Source organism: Fonsecaea multimorphosa, assembly GCF_000836435.1.
Source record: "Fonsecaea multimorphosa CBS 102226 unplaced genomic scaffold supercont1.10, whole genome shotgun sequence".
NCBI lineage: Eukaryota > Fungi > Ascomycota > Eurotiomycetes > Chaetothyriales > Herpotrichiellaceae > Fonsecaea > Fonsecaea multimorphosa.
In genome coordinates, this window is record NW_015971644.1 from 941,622 (window position 1) to 964,061 (window position 22,440).

Here is a 22,440-nt window from a genome sequence, read left to right on the forward strand (position 1 = left end):
CGGCCAGACTGGGAAGAACCCTTTAACCACCAGTGAGCACTGGAAGACAGGAAGCTTGGATCTCCCACCGTTTTCTATCTTCTGGGCGTTCATCCGTGAGATCAAGGAAGACCAGGTGCCGTCGCTATATGCTCAGTCGGGAGGAGACAATCCATTCATCATCAGCTCCAACAGGCAGCACTCTTTCATCGAAATATCCCCTTCCGCCTCATTACATTTGACACCACAGTTCGCAGTCCGCAGCAGAAAATGCCATCGCCTCCTCCACTTGACACCATCGAGGACATCCTCGCAACAGCCGCCATCGACGAGGCCTTCTCCGCCGCGCTGCAATCCAGCCATCTCCAGCCCGGCTCCAGCTACACGCTCGCGGACATCAAGCAAGGCGCCGCGGCGGGTCGTGAGGCATTCCAGAAGCGGCTCTCGGATTCGCGACCGCGCGAGATCACGGAGACAGAGCACTCGATCCGACTGCGCGACGACTGGGCCTGCCGCATCATCGTGTGCCACTTGACCGCAGACATCCAAGCCAATGCAGCGCCGCCGCCGCCGCCGCCGCCGCCGCCCCCGCGACCATTGATTCTCCTGCTGCACGGCGGTGGCCACACGATCGGCTACCCTGAGCTGCAGCTAGGACTGGCGCGGGAGCTCGTGCTGGCGCACTCTGCTGTGGTGGTGTGCTCGTCGTACCGTCTGGCGCCTGAATTCCCCTTCCCCTTCTCGATCTGCGACTCGTGGGAGGTGCTGCAATTCTGCGCCCGCGAGAACCGCAAGTCCAACTCGGCCATCCTGCCCCGATGCACCGACGCGCGCGTCGGGTTCCTGGTTGGCGGCGAGAGCGCGGGCGCCAACCTCGCCGCCTCGCTGGCCCACCTGGCCCGGGACCATAACTTGAACCCTCCCCTCACGGGCCAGGTGTTGATGGCGGGCATGTACATCTCCCCAACCTGCGTGCCTGAACGGTACACGGCGCGATATCTGAGCAGAGAGCAGAACGCCGACGCCCCGATCCTGGACCGTCACCTCTTGAAGCTGATGACCGACGCCTTCAAGCCGGACCCGGCGTCGAAGCTGTGCTACCCGTTCGACCAGCACGATCCGCGCGATGCAGGCGAAGCGGCAGATGGAGCGGCTGCTGGTGCGACAGGTGGAGCGACAGAAGGTAGGGTGTCCGTTAAGCACGGCCATCTGGGCGTCGCACCGGCATATTTCCAAGTCTGCGGGCTCGATCCTGCCAGGGATGACGGGTTGATCTATGAGAAGGTGCTGAGGGAGGAATGCGCCGTGCCGACCAGGCTCGATCTGTATAGCGGGTGGGCGCATTGTTGGTGGGCCATGTTTCCGGACCTGGACATGTCACGGAGAAGGATGCGAGAGGCTGTTGAGGGCGTGGGATGGCTGTTGATTTTGGGAAAGGATCGAAAATGAAGGGCCGCGCTATGTGATACGGTCTGTCTCTCTTTCTTTCAAAAAATACCGAATGAGCAAGTCCGGCTCGTTGATGAGACTTGCGACGATACCTCGGCGTGTGCCGTTAATCTGCGAGAAAGCAATACCTTGTATGAGCCCAATTATGGGAAATGCGATGCCGGCCAAAGAAAAGAGCATACTCTCCTGTTCTCCAAAGCCCCCTACCAATTTTCCTTTCCTTTCCATTTACCTCCCTCCCCGCCGCAACTGTCAGCACTCAAACATCTTCGCCGTGCTGACGTTGATGCGACTCCATTTTCTGCCCCGGCGGATGCAGCCCCAGAACCGCATCGGCCAGTATACGTGGTACAGCCACCACCAGGGCAGCGGGTCCCAGAGCACATATGTGCCATCTCTCCATGTGAACAAGTGGCTGAGGAAGGTCGTGTAGCTTTGCGAAAGATCCCAGATCGACGCGCCGGAGAGCGTGAGGAAGGATACGGTCGGGAGGATGGCCCGCGTGACGAGATCGTGGCCAGTCCAGTAATACTTGTCGTTCGTGATGGGGCGCACGATCCGAGTATCGGTCCTCTGGCTGTGAGAGTTCTCGAGGACGGATAGATAGGCATCGACCATAGCTGTGGCGGTGCCGTTGAACAGCGCCACCGCCGTGTGCGCCCGGGGATTGCACTCAATGGGGTAGAGCACGACGTTTCTAGGACCAGCCGCATTTTCGTCCCACACCATGAAGTCGAAGGACAGATGGCCCGAGAATCCTTCGCCGCCGCTGGCAGCATACGTCTTTGTGAACTCCATCATGGCCTGACTCAGGGCCGACTCGATAGGGAGAGCTTGATAGTGCATAAGCAGTTCTGCGGAGGGACAAGCCACGAAGGCCTTGACATGTCCTCGCACGACCAATGAGTGCGTGCAGTATTCCTTACCCTGAATGAATTCCTGCAGTATCCAAGGCGAGTCCGGCGAGATCCTGAGCCGTGCAATATGCTCCGACGTCTCGAGATCCGACTTCTTGGGCAGCAGCGTCAGGTCTCCGCGCACAGAGTCGTCGACCCCGATCGTCTTCATGATGTATTTACGGCCAGGCGGGGCGTTGCGCAAGATGCTCTGCACGGCCGCGCGACTTGTGATCTCGTGCGTTTCAGGAACTGTGAGCCCGATCGCTTTAGTGTGTTCCATGAACGAATGTTTTTCGTGCAACGTCTGCGTGGTTTTGACGTCGAACTGGATCGCCCTGCAGTCGGTCCTTGCTTCGACGACCTCCTTGGCCATCCCATCCTCGACCGCTGAGGCAACCCCAGAGCAACTGATCCAGAGCTCGACCTTCTCCCTAAGCACGATGTCCAGGAGGTTCTGGATATACGGCGCGGCGCCCGACTTCGGGTTTGGCTTCTGCAGGCGATAGAACCTCTTCAGAGACGACGACACTCTCCCACACACCAATGCGCCGTCCGGTTCAAAGTCGGCTCCGAGAACGTCGTGGCCAGCCGCATGGAACAGTCGTGCCAGCACCAGTCCCTTGGTCATACCCACCCCAGTGACCAAGACGGTGCGCCTTCTGAAACCAGCCCGGCGTTGCGTCGCTTCCCGATTGGACTTTGGCTCGTTCGGAAGAACCTTACTCACGAGTAGAGAAACAATCAGAATCAAAGTGTCGAGCGGTAGAAATACAAGGCTCAGGATCAGGAGGGACGCATTCTGCAACCTGTGCGCAAGTAACGGAGAATTGCCCTGAAGCATATTGGCGTCCTTTATGCAGGCGGGGTGGAGGGTGAATGTATTATAGCTTTAACATGGACAGAGAACGGTTGCAGGAGATGGGGGAAAGTGTAAATCCTTCGCATACTCTACGCAGTGGAATGTGCGAGTTGTCCAAAAAGGAAACGTATGCGTGTATAAAATATAGACGTCACTCCATGAGAACAAGTGGAGCCGATAGGCATGGCAATAGGCTCCGACGAGGGGGAAAGCTTGATAGAAGTGCCATGTTTATCTACGACGTTACGCCCTTGCCCGCACCAAAGAAATGACACCGGTGACTATTCTTACCTTTTGTGGCATTAGCTTGATTAAGATAGAAAGGACGGAACGAAGGAGCTCCCGATGTTGGCCCAGCTTTTTCGAAAGACACGGAAGACTGTCCGAGGCTGTCCTTGCGGCCTTGCTTGTACGTTATGCTATTTCTCAGCAGCCTGGTATGATTCACTTCACACTAATCGCCATTCTGTTCTTGGTTACCAGCAGGAGAAAAGCATTTGATGGTCTCAAACACAATGGGCAAAGCAAAGGAGATCTGTGCATCACGCACTCAGAAAATATCTTTATCTGTTCTAGATATCTGGCCATATGTGCATGCATCATCCTTCCTTGGCCACGCCAACGCATCTCGTGATTTCGAGAGCGTCCTGATTGGTCTAGTCAGCACATGGTAGCTTTTGTTCACGAAGCAGAGACCTACCGGCACTCCTGAGGGTTCCCAGCTGTTGACAAGTCTACTTTCATAGATCAGTAGCGGATTGCCCACCCTGGTCTCGTCCAGTTTAGCCTCGCCCTCCCTTCTCAGGTATTGTTTGGCCGTTCGATCGGCAAAGCGAGCATCCACACCATTGACGCTGTGTGCTTTCTGTGTCGCCTGCTTCTTCTGCTCAACGCTGCTCCGCACGTATTCCAGATATGGTGGATTCCCAGGCTTGATCACATTGTCCGCAGCCAAGACGGAACCCGGGGTGATCAGGTTCAGTTCCTCGCAGAGCTTCAGGTCGGTGGTGTATGCAGGCTTGTAGTGATCCAGGAACATGAGGTCGATGTGTTGTAGAGCTCCGGTGGCATGCAATTTCTTGATGGAGGCATCACTTGATCCCTCAATGACCTTGACGATGTCGCTCAGACCAGCAAGCTCAACCAGAGAAGAGATGACGGTCACAAATTCGGCATTCCTCTCGAGGCTGAAGTACCTCTTGCCACCGGCCTTGCGGACAGCGTCTCCAAACAAAATGCAGGAGTACCCAACGTAACCGCCGAGCTCGACCATAGCCTGTGGCTTAACTTCGGCTATAAGGTCGGTCACGATCCGGCCTTTGTCTTCTCCCACATTCATGAGATATTTCTGGGTCCGTGCAAATTCGTCGATAGCCGCCAGCACTTTATGCGGCGAGTTTCGCATATCCTCAACATCTGGCTTGGTTTGGATGAATTCTAAGAGCTCTTTCTCACGGCCATCATCGAACTAGACCTGGTTAGTGTGTTTTATCACAAATGTTGTGGTTGAACTGTACAAAGATTTCCTCCTGCTCCTGGTATTTCTTTTTTGGATCGAACTCAGCCATTAATTCTGGATAATCAAGTCTCACGATAAAACAGTCAATGATAATGTGTCTACCGGCAACAGACCAAGATTTGTGCTTTGAGAAGTGGCTTAAAGTGGCAGACACCGGCCCCGGCAGCCTCTCCACCAACAATCCGGCTGCAATATCATCAAGATGTTAGTCTTCTACGACCGGAGGTTGGTTCAACCAGTCGGGAGGGGGATCGAAAAACCGTGTCCCTAGATCTATGTGGAGTAGCGAGCGAGATGCAAGATCGGTTTCGAGCAAGGTTCGAGATGAATCACCATGTGTCGGCACGGTGGCAACGGATGCCGTTGACTGGAGAGTTTGAAAAAGTCATGATCGAAGAGATGCAACGATGTGACAAGGGCCTATGATTCGGTCATTGCTTTGTAGCCAATGAGATAGAGAGGCGCTAGCTGTATATGGGCTAGCGCCTCCGTAGCCGCATATCCTCCAGCCTCCATGCCAACATCCTCTCTTTCTTTGCTATATCCCTGCCGTGCCTGTGGACCTTTTTTCAATCGTCATCAACCGCTCAATATGGGCGGTTTAATGCGGAGAGATGTCTGCAAGACGGCATTCAGACCGTTCACACTACGCTTACGCTAACGCCCCGCAGTGGTCAACGCACGCCGGGCCGGATCTCTTATCCTTGAGATTCAGGGGAACCAGATCTGTGAGACGGATGGCGCTAGGATCTTCGCTGTGTCGACTTCTGCATGGAGAGATCTGGCAGTCACCTAAGGCCCGGCAGAGATGGTCTCAGAGGCAGGTACAACCTTCGTGGGCCAACAGTGCCGGAGGGAAAAGTCGCAACTCAACCTTGCCTCATTGACTTTTCGAGACGACATCATGACTGTGACTGGCTCGAATTCTAAACTGGCGCCAAGTTGACTTTGGCGTTTGTAGCACGCTGACATGCTGAGAGCGGGATCAATCCCATTGGAAATCTGGTTTCTGCCTCCAGTCGAGGACCCGCTTGTGGAAAAGATTTCACGGAGTTGTTGAGTCCTGCTAAAGAAAGTATCCATTCTCTTGACCCCACACCATTCTTTGCAATCCTGGCGGTCAGAAGGAAGTATTCTGTGTGGTCGGAGGCAACTAGCGACCAGGTACCTTTGTTCTTGTGAAGAATGTACTCTTCAACGAGTATGTTGGTTGCCTTGTCCCTGGACCTGTTGACTGATATATTAGGATCGAATTTCAGTCGGCTTTCCCCCTGTTTAACTTCGACCTCTTAATCTTCCACGAATCTTCTTCAAAATCTTTTACCTCGGAAACTCTCATCAACCGAGATACACTTGACGATACTCTGCAATGTCTGATCTCAAAGCCTCGGTTGCCGCAACGACTGCTGGGTTTCATGTCGAGGGTTATGAGAAGATTGAATACGACTTCACCTTCATTGACGGAGTCTTCGACACAAAGCGACGGGACCTCGCCGACTGCTACACGCGGTGGGGACGATGCCTCGCGGTCATGGATTACAATATCTTCAACATCTATGGCGAGCAAATGCAGAAGTATTTTGATCACTACAAGATCGATCTCGACATCCACAAGACCATGATCGGGGAGAAAGCAAAGTCCATTGACACTTTCTTGAGCATTGTCGATTCTATGAACAAATTCGGAATTTATAGAAAGGTAGGGCTGACATGCTCCACCGGCACTCAACAATACGGCTAACGCACGTACTAGGAACCCGTACTAGTCATTGGGGGTGGACTGGTCACTGATGTTGCTGGGTAAAAGTTACCACCTGCCAAAATGACTTCAAGGCACTCTGGCCCATATATCTCCTTGAGCGTTTGAATATGCGGACTCGTTACTGATACTCTCCGAATAGTTTTGCCTGTGCTGCCTACCGCAGAAACACCAACTACATCCGCATTCCTACGACCGTCATCGGGCTGATTGATGCTTCGGTGTCCATCAAGGTCGCTGTCAACTACGGCAACTACAAGAACCGGCTCGGCGCCTACCATGCTCCAATGCGCACGTTTCTCGACTTCACCTTCCTCCGCACTTTGCCAAAAGCCCAGATCCGCAATGGCTTTGCTGAGCTGATCAAGATCTCCACGTGTGCTCACCTCCCAACCTTCGAGTTACTCGACAAATATTGCGAGCAGCTGATCGACTCTGGCTTCGGCCGGTGTGACGGTGCACCTGAAGAGGTGCGGAAGGCGGCTGACGCCATTAACCGGGCTGGCATCCACGAGATGCTCAAGCTGGAGACGCCCAACCTCCACGAGATTGGTCTTGATCGAGTCATTGCCTATGGCCACACGTAAGATTCGCCAAAGGACCCCCGGAAGCTTTTTCTAACTCTCGTTCTCTAGATGGTCGCCATTGCATGAATTGGTTCCCGAGGTTCCGCTGCGTCACGGACACGCAATCTCAATAGACATGGCCTATTCGGCAACATTGGCCAACATGCGTGGCATCCTCAACGACACCGAGCATCAACGGATCCTGCGTCTATTTTCACGGGCAGGATTGTCCATGGACCACCACCAATTCGACGAAGAAATACTCGACAAGGGCACCAAGGCAATTCTGCGGACCCGAGATGGGAAGCTCCGAGCCGCAGTGCCTGCTCCGCTTGGGTCGTGCATCTTCCTGAACGATGTATCCATGGACGAAATGTACGCTGCGCTCAAGCGACACAAGGCCTTGATGAAGGATTTCCCTCGCAACGGAGAAGGGATTGAAGCCTTCGTTGACGCAAGCGATACCGGCTACACGATAAATGGACAGTCGGTGGAGACGAACGGCGTTTCCAACGGTCTGAAGTCGTTGCATGTGCTCAACGATGACGTTAAGAAGAACGAGATCAATACCAACGGCCACAAAGACATGGACGGGAAGATGACCAACGGTGTGTCAACCGCTACAAAGCATGCGTCGGATCCTCAAAAGGCCGACAGCCTGATCGAGGTGAATGATCTGGGCGATGATATTGCTAATGGCGTTAGCAAAAGGGTTGAAGTTCGGGCGTGATGTCAGGTGTGATCAAGGGCCGAAAACATTAGGATATCTATAGACTCTGAGGTATCTGGTAACGCAACGTCAAATAGATTATAGAGGATCTATCAGAAATCGATCAGGAATCAATTGTTGGCTTCTGGAGTGTCAAGGAATCGACACTGATTGATGAATCGATTCCCCAAAAACGCTTGCCTGCAAAGCATCAAACAATTATTCTCCAACCAACCAATCAGTAGACCCAGTTTACTCGGGCAGAGTAGTTGAGTCCTCTCCCGCTCAAATTTAAAACTTTAGTCCTACAAGGTCCTCTATGGTTGCCACTGAACATCAGCCTGCAAAGCGGGACACTGTGCTCTCAGTGACCTCGTCATCAAAGTTAAGCACGCTGGGAAATGTCACGAGGCACTGCTCAAGCATTTTCAAGCCCTCCAGGCAGGTTTCAAGGCTCATGTCTAATGCAGAGGCGCGTTTCATGTCGAATCGAGCTATTGAAGCAGCGATTTCCTCTGCAAAGGCCTTGGCTGCAAGCGTATGTGCATAGACCATGATAGGCGGATACTCCAGGAAGAAGTCAGCAAAGACGAGAGTAAGCCTACAGTGGTTGATCACTTACGGGATGTGCACCGATGTCCTGTATGTGCGCTTTCAAACCACTGGTCCCCTGAAGACCAGGGCTGGAGATATTCTTGTTTGTCAGAGCAAACATAGAAATGTTGACCGCGCTCAGCAGCCGTTGCTCCGCGTAGAAAGGACGCATGGATCGAAGGTCGTCAATGAGAGATTCCACTGCCGGCGTTGATGGCTGCCGCGAGACAAGGCTCTCGAGGTTTCGAATGACTTCATAAAGCAGAAGTATGGCAAGGTCCGCGTCATTTGAGCAGAAAAAAAACAGACGTCGCAAGTCGGTATGCGACTCCTCGAGGCGTCTGGTCAGAGTCGTGTCCAGGATCCCAAAGCAAGACCGCCATAACTCCATGACGGTCCGAGCCGCTGTGCAAGATCTCTTGATAACGTTGCAATTGACTTTGCCCTCCCGAAAGTCTCTGGCCACCACAGTCAACGAGGCCACGGCTTTGTATAGGAGGACCACAAATGAACCTGCTTTCCTCACCGCCTGGAACATTGTCGGAGGTCCCCTGTTCCACATTGTGACAACGTTCATTTCCTCTGTTTTCGCTCGGAGCACAATCGCATTGTCTATCTCTGGCTCATCTGCATGAGTCCCTGAGAGCGGACTCAGTTTCAATTGCTGGACCTGGTCTGTTTCCTTCGTAAAGTTGTCTAGATTCAGAAGAGTGTTCTCGGTAGGAAGTGGGCAGATCTTGCCACGGGACATTGCGATTGCCGTAGCATTGGCAATAGTTGCCAACCACTCAAGGGCACCAATTAACTCCAGAAGGTGTTTCTTGCCCTCCAGAGGCAGCATCTGAGCTGGATGGCGCGGGCCCGCTGTGGGTTTAGGAGCGTTGCTTTCGCTCTCCAGTAACAAAGCACGTGCCTGGGCACAGAGCTGATGAATTCGGCGAATGCCTTCGCAGCGGGCGTATGCGGAATCCTCTTCGTATGCGCAGCTTTCGTCATCTTGTTCAGGCGGAGGCACGATCTGGCCAAATAAGAGGAGCGACACCGCGAGACGGAATGAGGTTGTTGCCGAAATGTTTCCAAACACCGTCTGCTTAGCATGACGCCAAGCGGCATATGCGATATCGCGGCTGTACGGCAAGCTTGCCGAGCTGTCCAACCGGTGCTCGCCTTTACCATCAACTCGATGTACAACAAATTGTGTGGCAGTAGCTATGGCTACCCACTTGTATGTTTGGGTAATGCTAGCGTCGTGCTTCGCTGCAGAAGCTTGCGACATGTGAGCATCTCTTCTCTGAAAGAGCGCATCGAGTACACTAGCTGTATGGAAAACATACGGCGCAGATGCTGTTGATGTCCACGAGGTCGCATTCGTCTCCCAGCAGGTTTTGACCCACGAGGTCGCTCTTTCCCAATGTCCGCGTAGGTGCAAGCTGTTACTTACAGGCGTCAGCGCAGCGACACCTAGAGAGTAAGCTGGCGGCATGCTTCCTTGGAGTAGACATTGGGAGACCGGCATATCAATGACGTCAACGTAAAGGTTGAACTGCAGCGAACATGTTTCGCGCGAGGTGAGTTGTCTCACGAGGTTAGCTTCTGGTGCTGATACACATGTGGCCATGGCGTAGAGCGAGCCTTGAAGGCTCCGCTGCTTGTCGGTCGCGACTCCTGCCTCAGACGTTGCATTGCGTTCGTGACTGACGGACGACCTTCCTAGCCGCTTGCGAGCTTGGCGCTCCGCTTGTCTGCTAGAGAGCCATGTCGTTGTGCATTTAAGGCCACGGGTTAGGCATGTGCCACAAGGCGAAGACGGCAGCTTGTCCTTCGTTCCCACAGTCCACCGCAGATCACAGGCCCTCTTGCTGGCACGACACTGGTCACAGGAATGGGTTTGCGTGCGACTAGTGCGAATATATGAAGCACCCTCGGTGCGAGGCGCCTGGGGATCTGCATCCAAGACAGTATTGATTGGTACCAGGCCTGACTGGATAGTCTGAGGAGCAGGCTGTTCGGGGCTGGCTTTGTCATCGGGGTTGCTGTCGAGTGTACTGTTCTGATCGTCTTCGTAGTTCAATTCGAAGGGGGTGAGAGGTAACGTGATCGGCGAACAGCGTGCGTTATTCAAGTCATCTTCATGATTAGATCCAGAAGGCCAGAAAGGCAATATACTTGGTGTGAGGATGGCATTGTATTCCCGCCAAAGAAGGTGGTTTGTGTGACTGTCCCAGGGCGCATCGAAGGTCAATGGAGGCTCAGCGTCTGGCATCTCAGCCGACGCCATCTCTGCCTGCAACTCCGACATTTCCAAGTGAAGATAATAATGGTCGAGGATGGCTTTTGGGACTGCGAAATGGGATCATTGTTTTGGACGTAGATAGAAACGCAGCCGACCTCAGCATCAATGGTGGGCGAAAGAGGGGATCAAGCGTTGCCGATGCGCTGCCCAATGACCGTCCTACTTGAAAATACGCTAACCCCAGTTCAGCATGTATAAGCGCGGCTCCGCTGGCGGTTTCCGTCCATTTTTATCGAAGCTTAATTCCACACGGCGGAACGCTGGTCGCCCATCTCTTCGCTGGGCTCCATCTACAGTAGCAGAGAATGGACTGCTGTCTCTGTCCCCATGCGTATCTCGTCGGACAACCGCTCCTCACTGATCACGACCGCGGCAGGAAGCCAATCAGGCTGCGGCTGACCCAAGGCCATCTGGGCAATAGCCTCTCCGCTCGACCAACATTGGACCATACCATACCCATTGAAGCCTGCTGCAATCCATTCGCCGCCGCCCTCACCTCCTCTCTCAGCGACGCTCAAGGGCACTCTACCCACCAACGGGCTGTGATCTGGAGTGCTCCCAATGATGCCTGACCACACGCATTGCACTTCAGGAGATATCGTGGCCACATTCGAAGCATCGTTCCAGCCTTGCGTGAAGAGCTTCGGCAGCAACGTGGAGATATTGGTTTTCGAAATGGAGCTCACCTCACCATCGTCTGCGCTGACGAACTCTTCGAATGGCTGCCTTTCTCCCCCGAAAAAGAGGTCTCCGGTCTTGGCGTTCTGCTGCATGTAATACAACGGGCCCTCATACAACCCGGAGGCAGCGTCGTATCCTGGCCTTCTAGGAAAGAGCCAACACCGCTGGGACCCGACATTCGGGAACTGAGGGCCGCTTTTTTGACACGAGTTTGTGTGCCGAGTTGGGAATATCTTCCCTCGAAGACGTGGCAGCAGGTGTCCGGCGAAAGCATTTGAACAATGGAAAACGTGACTCGCTCGAACATCGCCGCGGTTTGTCTTCAGTAGATAGGGGTATTGGGTGTCGGTCTGAGGGCAGTAAGTGATTGAGGTCACTGGTGTGTTGGTCTCGATCTTGCAACGTTTGTGGTAGGATTTGAGAAGTGACTCAAAAACCCCGGTAATCAAACGATACGGCCAAAATACGATTCCTGGCATTGAAATGGCACCAGCACACTGTTTGAGATGATGAACCTATAATGGTCGTCAGCTTGAACAGGCAAGAACCCCAGGATCTCTTTGAATCTCTACCTTTTCTATCGACTCTCGATCTAAGATCGAATAAAGGTCTCTCTCCTCCGGAAAGGATTCCTGATATACCTTAAAAGAAGCAATTTCGTTTTCCATCAGGCTGGTTTCATTGTACGCAAGAATACACTCGACATTCCGCATCTGAACCGTGCTTTCGGCACCTGGACCTTGAGCTGTGATCAGGTCGACCATCTTCTGCACGGTTCTGTCGCAGAAACGAGCAAGTGTAATGGCTTCCTCTTTTCCAGAGCCCTCGACAAACTCTGCAAAGTACTTTGGTATATGAGACATGAGAAATCCAGCATTGCGGCTAGTCGCACCACTGCTCAGGGTACGAGCCTCGAATATGGTCACATTCCGGTTTCCGGACTCGGGGCTCTCGAGGAGAGTTTTTGCAACACTGCAGCCTGTGACGCCAGAGCCAATGATTGCAAAATCTGTGAATTGGCCGAGTTTCTCAGATTGTACCGCTGCCAGTGGGTGAGGAGGTACTTGCCAAGCAGGAGTGGTCGGGTTTCTTCTGGGAATTTGCGGATCGAGCAGTATCTGGCTAATCATTCGAGACTTGACGTCGTCAGGAAACAGTGGGACTCCATGGGCGGCCATCTTCTCAAATTCTTTCCGCGTAACTTAGAATTTCAGGTGAGACTTTGAGCAACTACGCTGTTTTCAATGATGAGAATCTCATAGAGCTCTTGTAGCTGCATATGTATTTACTGCAACTCTTCGCCATTCATATTTACTCCACGAATGTGGCCGTTGCCCGACAGACTTAGAGTTCCTATGCAAAGGGGAACCGCGGTTCCGCCAATTTGCAGGCCAACCATCCGCCAACCCGCTAATGGACATCCTGTTTTCTCTTATCCGGCAAAGCTCGAGCATACGGAGTGTCGGTGCCGCAGCGTTTGAGACGAGCATATCTCCCTACCACCTCAAAATCAGTTGCTGGGCACCCGGGCATACCGTATTATATATAGACAGAAGAATATCGAAACCCCATACTCCGCCATCACTACCACAAATTCTGTATTTGTGTGGACATCTCAAATTCATTCAACCTACGTGCAGTTGCCTAGTATTTCGCCCCTGTGAAAACGAACATTATGGCTGCAAAGCGATCAGTGTCCGTCCTGGGCTTGGGGGATATGGGCGCGGCCCTTGCTCGAGTTCTGGTTGAAAATGGCTGGAAGACAACCGTCTGGAATCGAACTCCAGCTAAAGCCCAGCCGCTTGTCACCGCTGGAGCAACTGCGGCTCCATCAGCAAACGAGTGCGTCCGTGGAAGCGAGCTGGTCATTGCCTGCTTGGCTAGCCCGAAAGCCCTGTACGAGGTCTTGGAGAGCGTGCGCCAAGAATCGGCTTTCGGCCGGATTTTCGTGGACTATACCTCTGGGACTCCCTCTGAAATCGAGCAATCTTTACACCTTACATTAAGCTTATCATTTTCGGCTTACATTCGTGGTGCCATCATCACAACACCAGCGTTTGTCGGATTCCCGGAGTCGGTCTTCTATTATAGCGGTGATGAGAGAACATACCGCTCGATCGAGTCCGACTTGGTGGTCTTGGGCACGCCGATATACCTCGGGGCTAATGTAAATGCATCTACGCTACAGGAAGTCATGATGGGCGGTTGTTTCTATGGACTTTCGACCGGCTTTTTACACACTATGGCAACACTGAAAGCCTCAAAGCTCTACACTCCTGGAGCAGCGCAACGCTTGATGGCTGAGCTTATTGTTCCATTGCTTACCCAAGAGATGCCCAGAGTCTTTTCGGATCTAGCCCGGCAGATCGACGAGAAAGATTATGTTTCAAAAGGCGCCGGCGTTCGACTCGATCAATTGATCAAAGCCGTGGAGGGGATGATCCGTACGAGCACGGAGTTAGGCTTGTCGAGCATTGTACTTGGCCCAATGCAGAAATTGTTGGAGGTGAGGCTGGCACAAGGTGGCGCGGCTGAAGAGATGAGCAGCTTGGTGGAAGTCATTGCCGATCCAGCCACAATCAAATAGAGCAATCTCATGGAGTTAGCATGAATTACGATCATAAATACTCGTACTTGTCCGTCAAAGACCTCTACAGCTGTGAGGCTCACATTGCATGATCTTGCCATGCTGAGAATAGTCCACTAGCCTACCTCGAGCGAAAAAGTTGGTAGTGAGATACTGCAATTGTTATTTTCCATTCCGTAAGCCTCGCTGACCCACCCCCCGGATTCAGAAGTGAATAGATATAATAACATGGTCCGGAAATTATGACTTCAGGATTAAGAAGATCAATCATGCGCGATGTTCGAAACGAGCAGGCATATGGAATCCTAAACGGCTACTGATGACCCATACAAGGTCGATCTCTCAGCCCGCTCCCTGACCCTCAAACCCTCACTGCTGGTCCTCATGTCCTGCCTGTTGGGCCATTTTGTCCTTGGAGAAAACGGCAAACCAGTATATGGTTGCAATAACCACAACTCCTCCGACGACGGCACAAGTCCAGTTCATAGTGGTCGGTGTCACCGGGAGATAAAGAGGCATGCTCAGCATCGCGGCGATAAATACACTCCACAATGATGCTAGCCAGAAAATCGCATCCCCCCAGCGTCCTAAGTTAAGCCAACGATCAGGGTTCAACGTCTTGCGCCCTTTATAGAGAGTCAATCCAAATGCTGTGACTATGGCGGATAATAGGCACACGTTAGCAGCTCCGAGGAGAGCGTTCATCTAAGAGCTGCGTGTTAGCGCGGGTGCTCCAAGGTTCAGAAACCGTGTCTCGAGGCTTGACAGGAATGCAGGACTTACAGCTGTAGATGAACCGATGCTAATGGCTCCAATTGCAAGCAGGAGGAACGTGTTCCAGAACAAAGCATTGACAGGCAAGCTGTCTCCAGATGTAAGTTGCGACATTTTTGTGGAGAATGGTAGAGCTCCTTCGCGACAAAAAGACCAGTAGAGTCGAGACCAGGTGATCAGTGAAGATGCAGATGCCACAAAGAAGCTATAGATAATCAGGCATGTACTGAATATCGTCAGAGGGAGCGAACGGAAGGCATTAAGCATGAGCTGGATCATGGACTGGCCTCCGACCGGTGTGAGCATACTTTCCGGATCAACGTTGCAAAACTCGTAGACCACGATCATTGGTAGCGCGGTGAAGAAGTTCAATAGGAATGTCCCAATAATCACCTGTGGGATTTTCTTCCGGGGATTTCCTATTTCATCCGTCAAGTGGGTGGCGTTGTCAAGTCCCGATAGACAAGAGAAGGCAGGTAATAAGGCCACAAAAAAGACAGTGCCGTTGGACCAGCCGGAAACGTTCACAAAATCAATAAAGACCGCATGTCCGCTTTGTTTGGGCTGGGCACGGGCCAAGAAGATGATAAGATACCAGACTGCTGTGCCGTTGATGACGAAGAGGGCAGCGATAAGCAAGTAATGCATCGTCCTGAAAATTCGAGGTAGATTAATGGCCAGACATAGTACTCCATAGGCGCAATAGACCAGGTAGGTCTGCCATGATGTGGCCACGAAATCTGGATGTGCTGCTTCGATTATCGCCATGGTGAACTGTGCCGTGTAAAGGAGGCAGGCCGAAGAAACGAAGAACCACCCAGCGTTTGTCAACCAGCCCATAATGTAGCCAAGGGTGCGGGCGTAGCGCTCGGGGGCCAGGACAATTACCCAGTGTGCAGGTCCTGAAGATATGTATAAATACCTTTCTTGGAGTAACTCTTGTTGACTTACCTGAAGAATGAGGAATTGCAGACGCCAACTCGGAGACTGCTAGAACGACTGGAAATTGGAAAATCCCCACCACTAAGAAGCCCCAGAAGTAGGCGGGCGAGCCACCCAATCCAATTGCCAATGATAAATAGGTGCCAATTGCGACAGGCGCTCCGGTCACAGAGAACTGCACGCCCATGGCCGAGAGCAAGCTGAAATGTTCTTTTGGGGTGACCTCGCTAATTTCCTCAGACGCATCGGTCGGCGTGCACTCGGTGATCATGTCTTTTGAGGCCCCGTACAGTTCCGCGGAGTCTCCTTCTTTGGACATCTTTGCCCAATTCACAATGGTACAGGAATGAGGATGAAGAAGTACTGACTTGCTAAGGAGGTTGAGGGTGTTCGAAATGTATTCTGAAGCAATGAGAGTCTCAAGCAAAGGTGGATAGGTCCAAGACCTTGTTCTACCTGGACGTTTATCATCAGTTATCTGTTTGATGAAGCTTTGCTACACTTGATCTAACAGTTTATCAAGTTGGGTTGTGATAGCTTCTGCAGGAAGCCGTAATTGGTTAAAAAGCGGAGCTACTTAGGCCTGGAACTTATCAAGCTTCTTCGGTGCCGCGGAATCGACAGTTGCAGTAAGTCGATTGGCCCTTAGCCTTCCAAGAGGTTTGCATAAAGCTGGGACAAGGTTGAGCGACGTTCCTTGATAAGCGATACCTGCGGAGCCGAGCACTCGGGGGAAGCCCCACCAATCTGGGGATCGGCCATTAGCGGTGACAGCATTTTCGCAACCAAGTTTCCATTTCCCCCCGCATTGAGGTGTCTTGAAACTTATCTCTCGCCATTGTCAGGGCCCTAAGCCACCAGCATGCCCCTTGTGACGCCACGTAAGCCCTGTTCACACCGTTGTATCCATCCCAGTCGCACACGTCGCTCATAATCTTTCTTTCGCCACATGTACGAAAGGACCTTCCGCCATGGAAAGTACCGTGCCCTGCTCATCCACCATCTCTGCACCAACCGAATACTTTCTTCCTTCCGGAACATTGGTAATCTTCGCCTTACCAACACTGCTGCTGGACTTGGAATGGGTTTCATAAATTTGATACGCAAATCTACCGTGAAATTATCAGGGTCCAAGCCGTGAGTTCCTGCAGACAGAGACAAGAATGCTCATAACCTCGTTGAGCATGGTTGCTTTGCTCAGCCAAGGCAGACCCCGACGTACGCCGGGAGTCCTGACCTGAGCGAGAGCAAAGTCCGCACTTCGTCTTTCAATCTCCTTTCAGTAGTAGTTCATTGGGACGGGCCTGGCGTGTTCGCGCATGACTCTAGGTCGTTTCGCTGTGCACGGTCCCGCACGCTCGGTTATATCTTTACGGAGGGAAATTCAATATGTAGCCAATCACGATTAAAAGGGAAGCCTGAGCTTGGACACCTAAGTCATTTTGCTGTCGACTAGTCTGCATTATTACCTTGCGGAGTGGCTTCAATCATGCCTCGCTACGGGAGAATAAGTGGTGTTTGCACAGTAAAATTCCACCTTCAGACGACGTCTACTCTCGGCTCCGCGCTGATCGGCGAGATTGAGATCATACTCTTTCTCCTTCTGCTGCATTTGGTTTTACGTACACATGCTCCTTTCCTCAAAAGTGGAGACCTGTTTCTCTGCTAACCGAAAACCAGACGTCCTACGCCCATCCGAAAGGCTGTACAAGTATATGCCACATTGATGCCTCGAATACTGTCTACAATGAAATCTCTCTATACTCCCTGAAGACTTCTACCATGGCCATCTCATCAGCGTCCCAACAAGCTGCCGAAAGGGAGGTTGAGCGATCCGTCTCGGTTCTGGGCCTAGGACAGATGGGTTTCGCAGTTGCCCAGGCTTTCACCAAGAAAGGATACAAAACCACAGTTTGGAATCGAACCGCCGCCAAAGCCCGACCATTGGTTGCGGCAGGTGCAATAGTGGCGACTTCGGTGGGCGACTGTATCGCTTCAAATCAGCTGGTCCTCAGTTGCTTTATCGAGACCCAAGTCCTCATCGAGGTTTTGAAGACGGTCGACCCACAGCTCTGTCGGGGTCGCGTGCTGGTGGACTTCGCCTCGGGAACTCTCCGCGAAACTCGACAGTTCCAGACAATAGCTAGGGAACTATCCTTCGCTTATATACGGGGTTCCATAGCGTCAACGCCACCATATGTCGGCTCATCCCAGATTCACGCTTGGTATTGCGGCAATGAAACAATTTTCAGATCGATTCAGCCGGATTTAGCGGCGCTTGCCCAACCAGGGTATATTGATAACGACCCAGGCACGATTGCCTTACACGAATGTGCTGGAGGAAACATTTTCTATGCCTTCGCGGCCGGCTTTGTGCAAGCAATGGCAGTTGTGAAAGCCTCGGGAAAATGTCATCCAGGGGGGGCGGAAGACTTTGTGAATAAATTCATGATTCCCTTCCTTCATACCTTTCCCGATACTTTCCGAGACTGGGCCCATCAGATCGACAACCAGAACTACGACGCCCATGGTAAAGGCGCTCGCCTAGGCCAGTCTGCCAAATCCATCAATTTAATGAGGCGGTTCAACACCGAGTTAGGCTTGACGAGTGTAATCCTGGACCCAGTGCTCAGTTTGATCAAGCATCGGATAGCGCAAGGGGGTTCAAACGAAGAACTGAGTAGCCTAGTGGAAACGATTGCAGACTCTAAAGCCGGTATATAGCTGCATGTAATAAGAATAAGACTTCGTGTGAATCTTTGTTTTACTCCACCGCAAAGAAGTTTGCATTTCAGCCTCCTTCCTAGCTCTCTCTTTCAGGCAATAAAGGTCGGCCTCCTACAGTGCCTGTCGAGTCCAAGCAACATATCAAGCAAAGGGCCCTAAACAGAGGAAGACTTTTGCCCAGAAGGACAAAGCTTGGTTTCCGCTGATGCGTATTTTGCCATCGACCGAAGTAGTAGGATTGTAGATTTAGATGTTAGCGATGCCCAACTCTCGCGCGATGATAACTGCAGCCTTTTCCCCGATAACCAACGCAGTGTTGTTAGTGTTGGCACCTACGTTCTCAGGTGCGATGCTGGAGAAGATTCAGAATCCACAATTTGGAACATGGTTGACAGACTTGAAAACTCACCTAAGATCCGCAACCTTGAGCCCGACCGTGCCATGCACGTTGAGATTTTCATCCACGACACCACCTTGCTTCGCCGGTTTCATCGCAATCATACCCGCAGACGGTGTCATTGGCGGAGTTGATGTGTATCGAGCCGCGAGAATAGGGGTACGCGGTATAAGTTCCGACAGTAAAATATTGGCCGGGCTCAACAGTCGCTGCATCACCCAGAAACGCGTTGATGACGCCGCAGAGCATCACCGGACGAGTCGGATGAGGCGCAAAGTCGCGTTTCCAATCGGCCTCAAAGTCAGCGCCGAGAAGCTTGACCTCTTCATCAGTCATTCGAAGCTTCGACGCAATGTCTAGAGATAGCCATGTTAGCCCCAAAGAGATTGTCCAAATAATCGGAGGCATCATCATTACCGATGCCATTCCATCCCATTCGAGGGTCTTTCTCCTGTATCGCAGTCGCAAAACTCTTCCGTGAACTGAACAACTCATCGAGTGTCTCCGTTGGAGGTAAGTTCGACGTGTACGAAGATAATACCAGGTGGTGATCTTGATAGTTTTCTCCCACGCCGCGCAAATCGCTAATGACCTTGATCTTCAGGCCTTCCAATAACTGTGAGTTCCCAATGCCAGAACGCTCCAGTATCTGAGGGCTTCCCAGAGCCCCTGCAGAGACGACCACGAGCTTTGCAGCTCTAATGAATTGCAAAGTCGGCTTTGAGAGCGAAAGAGCGGGTTGGTGTTCCGGGTCAGTTTGATATTCAACTCCAATCGCGCGCGGAGGGACCGCCTGTTCGTCGAAAATGACACGGACGACCTTTGAATGGACCAAGATGTGCAAGTTTGGATGTTTGCCGTCTCGAAGACGGGGGTGGATGTAACAATGGGCGGCGTCTTGTCTCTTTCCGTCGAGCGAAACATATCGCTGCCATCTCTACCAGCTGGTTAGCAAGTCCAAAGCAGTTTAAAATGGTATTAAAATGAAATTCTACGTCAAACGTACCGAAAAACCCCCCACTTGGTCCAGATCTTGAAGATCTACGATCTCCTTGAATCCCATTGCCTTAATGCTATCCATGAAAACGTGCTCGCTCTTGCTTCTGAAGCCGCCAGATGAGACATGGATTGGTCCCTCGTGTCCGTGTCTTCTCTGGTTGATTGCACTCTCACCTTGTTGAAATGTCTCAAGCTTGTTCAATAGGGGCATTATCTCACGGGCGTTCCATCCGACCGTGTTCCAGCTATCGAAATCAACGCCTTGGGCACGGGTATACATCATGAAGTTGATAGACGAGCCTCCGCCGAGAATCCCACCTGTTGGTACCACGGCTTCGCGGCCATTGAGGTACTTTGACGGTTTGGCTTTGTAAAACTACGTCGTCGTTAGCCGTCGAACTTGAACCATCTCTGCTCTCTTCGCCCAATCTAGACATGTTCTGCGGATCCTGCATAGCCTCTTACTTGAAGGACCAAGGTATTGACTTACTAGAGCGGTTTTGCTTTCAGGGGCCAAGTGGGTTAGATATGCAGCTGGATGGACTACTGTCGGATCTTGGAAGTTGTTCGGCCCTCCTTCTATCAAAAGTATCTTCAGATCCGGGTTTGCCTTGGCAAGTCGTCCGGCAGCAACACAAGCAGCAGTTCCTCCCCCAGCAAAGATAACATCCATGGCGCCATGCTTGTCGAGATCGAATTGCGCCATTTTTTGACCATGCTTGGATTTTAGTATTGCCCTAGAACTTGGTAGCTCTTATACACGTGGAAATTCACAGGTCTTTCAATGAGATGTCAGTACGAATACCTGGAAAGCGCGTGGGAGACGGAGTCTCTCATTCTTGACCCCTACTGCACACTCTATTTATCCCCGGCGCGACTGGTCATAGCCATTCGTCCTGTAGCGGGTTGGGCACTGTGTCGGGAATTGAGGCGAGCAACTCAGCCGGGGCTGATGAAAACCATCGGCTGTGTAAAGTCCCAGTCGAAGTATGAGGGCGCGCCAGTCGCCTAATGCGGGCTAGAGGATTTATAGACCCACATACCTTCGACACTATCATGCCCCATAGTAAACTGTACCCCGGAATATACTAAAGATCGCTCGTGTGTCGGAGCCGCGGATTGGCGGTACCGCAAGTATGATATTAAACTCCGGTTGGAAGACTTCTTTTTGTCAATGCATACCGATAAGCTGTGCTGTGGATGATGGAAGACCTTGAAGATCAACTCCCTCTGTTGTCCAACCGAGATTTCAAAATCCCGAAACTTGCTAAAGGCTCAAGAACCTTGAAGTGTAAAGCCTGTCCAGTTCGACCTCTGGTGCTGCCAGCTTGGCAATTCTGAGTCCAACTGGCTTTCGCTGTCAAGATGACCACCATTCCCCAGGTGTACCGACGACCAGGTCAGACCAACGGCGGCGTGACTTTTCTGGAGAAGCTTGATTTGATACCTGCCATCTTCTCGATAGGTCTGATTTCCACCAGAAAGAGCCGTACGACAAAGCAATACTGACTGAAATTCCAGTTTGCACTCTCTTCAGGCAGTTGCTCAGCGGCCCATTTCGTGGGGAACGTGGGACGAACTCTTACCGACACCATGTCACCCATGGTGTCGTCCGCAAAGTAAGCGTCACCTATACTTCTGCATTAGAGGACGTCCACTGATCGTTTTCAGTTCAACAACCGCTTGACGACATCACAGTGGCACTACATCTCCAAGCCTTTTCGAACGCATTATCAGAGCTACTGCAAAGTAAATTCTCTAACACCCCAGGTCACTAAACTGAAAAATGGCACAGAGGCGTTCTGGATAGGATCACCCACGTCCAAAAGGGTAATCGTCTATTTTCATGGCGGTGGGTTCTCCTTGGACGGTGGGCCAGAACATTTAAAATTCTGGGGAGACTTGGTGAGAAACCTCAACGCCGACAGCCCGCAATCGGTGGCAATTCTCTTCCTGGCATACACGTTAGTCCCGTACGCCACCTATCCAACCCAGATCAGTGAAGCGGTGGAAGTTCTCAAGCACCTCTTTCAGGACATGGGCCGATCACCATCCACGATCTCACTAGGAGGCGACTCGGCAGGTGCCAACATGTGCGTTGCTGTCCTCTCACATCTTCTCCATCCCTGCCCAGAACTACCGTCCCTGAGCGTCAAAGAGCCGCTCAATTCTCTCATACTCGTCGGTCCTTGGATTAGTTTTCGAGTCGACTTTGAATCTGGCAAATACAATGCCACCCGGGATATTATTTCCATATCTAATGGCCGTAAATGGTCCACAGCATACATGAACGGAGCGCCTCCTACACCTTATGCTGAGGCATTCAACGCAGACCCAGGCTGGTGGAAGGGCGCTGAGACAAAAGTCAAACATGTTCTATGTGTTGCTGGCAGTGATGAGCTACTGATCGACGTTATCAAACTATGGGTAGAAAAATACAAGTCTGAAACTCCAGAAGGTCATCTCGAGTTGGTCGTCGGTCGCCACGAGGCTCACATCGCTCCCATCTTCGAGCCTTTGTTGGGTGACTCGTCGCCTACGCAGCAAGGGGAAGCCGTCAAAGCTTTTTTGAAGGCTAAAGTCTTGTAGCAGGAGTATGAACGCAAACGAGACTGATGAGAGGATGGTCCTTTGACTCAAGTGCTACCAGTACCTAAAAGATTGCAAAGTGAGCCTGATAAAGCTTGGGGGCTCGCCCAGCCTACCC

The 22,440-nt window shown here is 52.0% G+C and overlaps 11 protein-coding genes across 11 annotated transcripts; 5 read left to right on the forward strand and 6 right to left on the reverse strand.

The window, feature by feature from the left end:
* Window positions 1-249: 249 nt before the first annotated feature.
* Z520_05927 (uncharacterized protein) lies at window positions 250-1,428 on the forward strand (the record flags this gene model as incomplete). Its single annotated transcript, XM_016776430.1, has 1 exon — window positions 250-1,428. The coding sequence occupies one exon, from the start codon at window positions 250-252 to the stop codon at window positions 1,426-1,428; it is 1,179 nt and encodes a 392-aa protein (XP_016632749.1).
* A 252-nt stretch (window positions 1,429-1,680) lies between these two features.
* Window positions 1,681-3,168, reverse strand: Z520_05928 (uncharacterized protein; the record flags this gene model as incomplete). The annotated part of the gene is made up of 1 exon (XM_016776431.1): window positions 1,681-3,168. One exon carries the CDS (start codon window positions 3,166-3,168, stop codon window positions 1,681-1,683), a length of 1,488 nt encoding a protein of 495 aa, XP_016632750.1.
* Window positions 3,169-3,736: 568 nt separating this feature from the next.
* Window positions 3,737-4,754, reverse strand: Z520_05929 (uncharacterized protein; the record flags this gene model as incomplete). Its single annotated transcript, XM_016776432.1, has 2 exons — window positions 3,737-4,654; window positions 4,704-4,754. The coding sequence occupies 2 exons, from the start codon at window positions 4,752-4,754 to the stop codon at window positions 3,737-3,739; spliced, it is 969 nt and encodes a 322-aa protein (XP_016632751.1).
* Window positions 4,755-6,074: 1,320 nt separating this feature from the next.
* On the forward strand, window positions 6,075-7,760 carry Z520_05930 (uncharacterized protein; the record flags this gene model as incomplete). The annotated part of the gene is made up of 4 exons (XM_016776433.1): window positions 6,075-6,404; window positions 6,459-6,505; window positions 6,607-7,047; window positions 7,100-7,760. The coding sequence occupies 4 exons, from the start codon at window positions 6,075-6,077 to the stop codon at window positions 7,758-7,760; spliced, it is 1,479 nt and encodes a 492-aa protein (XP_016632752.1).
* Window positions 7,761-8,075: 315 nt separating this feature from the next.
* Window positions 8,076-10,611, reverse strand: Z520_05931 (uncharacterized protein; the record flags this gene model as incomplete). The annotated part of the gene is made up of 2 exons (XM_016776434.1): window positions 8,076-8,306; window positions 8,362-10,611. 2 exons carry the CDS (start codon window positions 10,609-10,611, stop codon window positions 8,076-8,078), a joined length of 2,481 nt encoding a protein of 826 aa, XP_016632753.1.
* Window positions 10,612-10,916: 305 nt separating this feature from the next.
* Window positions 10,917-12,485, reverse strand: Z520_05932 (uncharacterized protein; the record flags this gene model as incomplete). The annotated part of the gene is made up of 2 exons (XM_016776435.1): window positions 10,917-11,822; window positions 11,880-12,485. 2 exons carry the CDS (start codon window positions 12,483-12,485, stop codon window positions 10,917-10,919), a joined length of 1,512 nt encoding a protein of 503 aa, XP_016632754.1.
* Window positions 12,486-12,982: 497 nt separating this feature from the next.
* Window positions 12,983-13,894, forward strand: Z520_05933 (uncharacterized protein; the record flags this gene model as incomplete). Its single annotated transcript, XM_016776436.1, has 1 exon — window positions 12,983-13,894. The coding sequence occupies one exon, from the start codon at window positions 12,983-12,985 to the stop codon at window positions 13,892-13,894; it is 912 nt and encodes a 303-aa protein (XP_016632755.1).
* Window positions 13,895-14,263: 369 nt separating this feature from the next.
* Z520_05934 (uncharacterized protein) lies at window positions 14,264-15,929 on the reverse strand (the record flags this gene model as incomplete). Its single annotated transcript, XM_016776437.1, has 3 exons — window positions 14,264-14,599; window positions 14,678-15,570; window positions 15,620-15,929. 3 exons carry the CDS (start codon window positions 15,927-15,929, stop codon window positions 14,264-14,266), a joined length of 1,539 nt encoding a protein of 512 aa, XP_016632756.1.
* Window positions 15,930-17,392: 1,463 nt separating this feature from the next.
* Z520_05935 (uncharacterized protein) lies at window positions 17,393-18,334 on the forward strand (the record flags this gene model as incomplete). Its single annotated transcript, XM_016776438.1, has 1 exon — window positions 17,393-18,334. The coding sequence occupies one exon, from the start codon at window positions 17,393-17,395 to the stop codon at window positions 18,332-18,334; it is 942 nt and encodes a 313-aa protein (XP_016632757.1).
* Window positions 18,335-18,794: 460 nt separating this feature from the next.
* On the reverse strand, window positions 18,795-20,439 carry Z520_05936 (uncharacterized protein; the record flags this gene model as incomplete). Its single annotated transcript, XM_016776439.1, has 4 exons — window positions 18,795-19,090; window positions 19,152-19,671; window positions 19,741-20,109; window positions 20,224-20,439. The coding sequence occupies 4 exons, from the start codon at window positions 20,437-20,439 to the stop codon at window positions 18,795-18,797; spliced, it is 1,401 nt and encodes a 466-aa protein (XP_016632758.1).
* Window positions 20,440-21,098: 659 nt separating this feature from the next.
* Window positions 21,099-22,322, forward strand: Z520_05937 (uncharacterized protein; the record flags this gene model as incomplete). Its single annotated transcript, XM_016776440.1, has 3 exons — window positions 21,099-21,198; window positions 21,255-21,352; window positions 21,405-22,322. 3 exons carry the CDS (start codon window positions 21,099-21,101, stop codon window positions 22,320-22,322), a joined length of 1,116 nt encoding a protein of 371 aa, XP_016632759.1.
* Window positions 22,323-22,440: the final 118 nt, after the last annotated feature.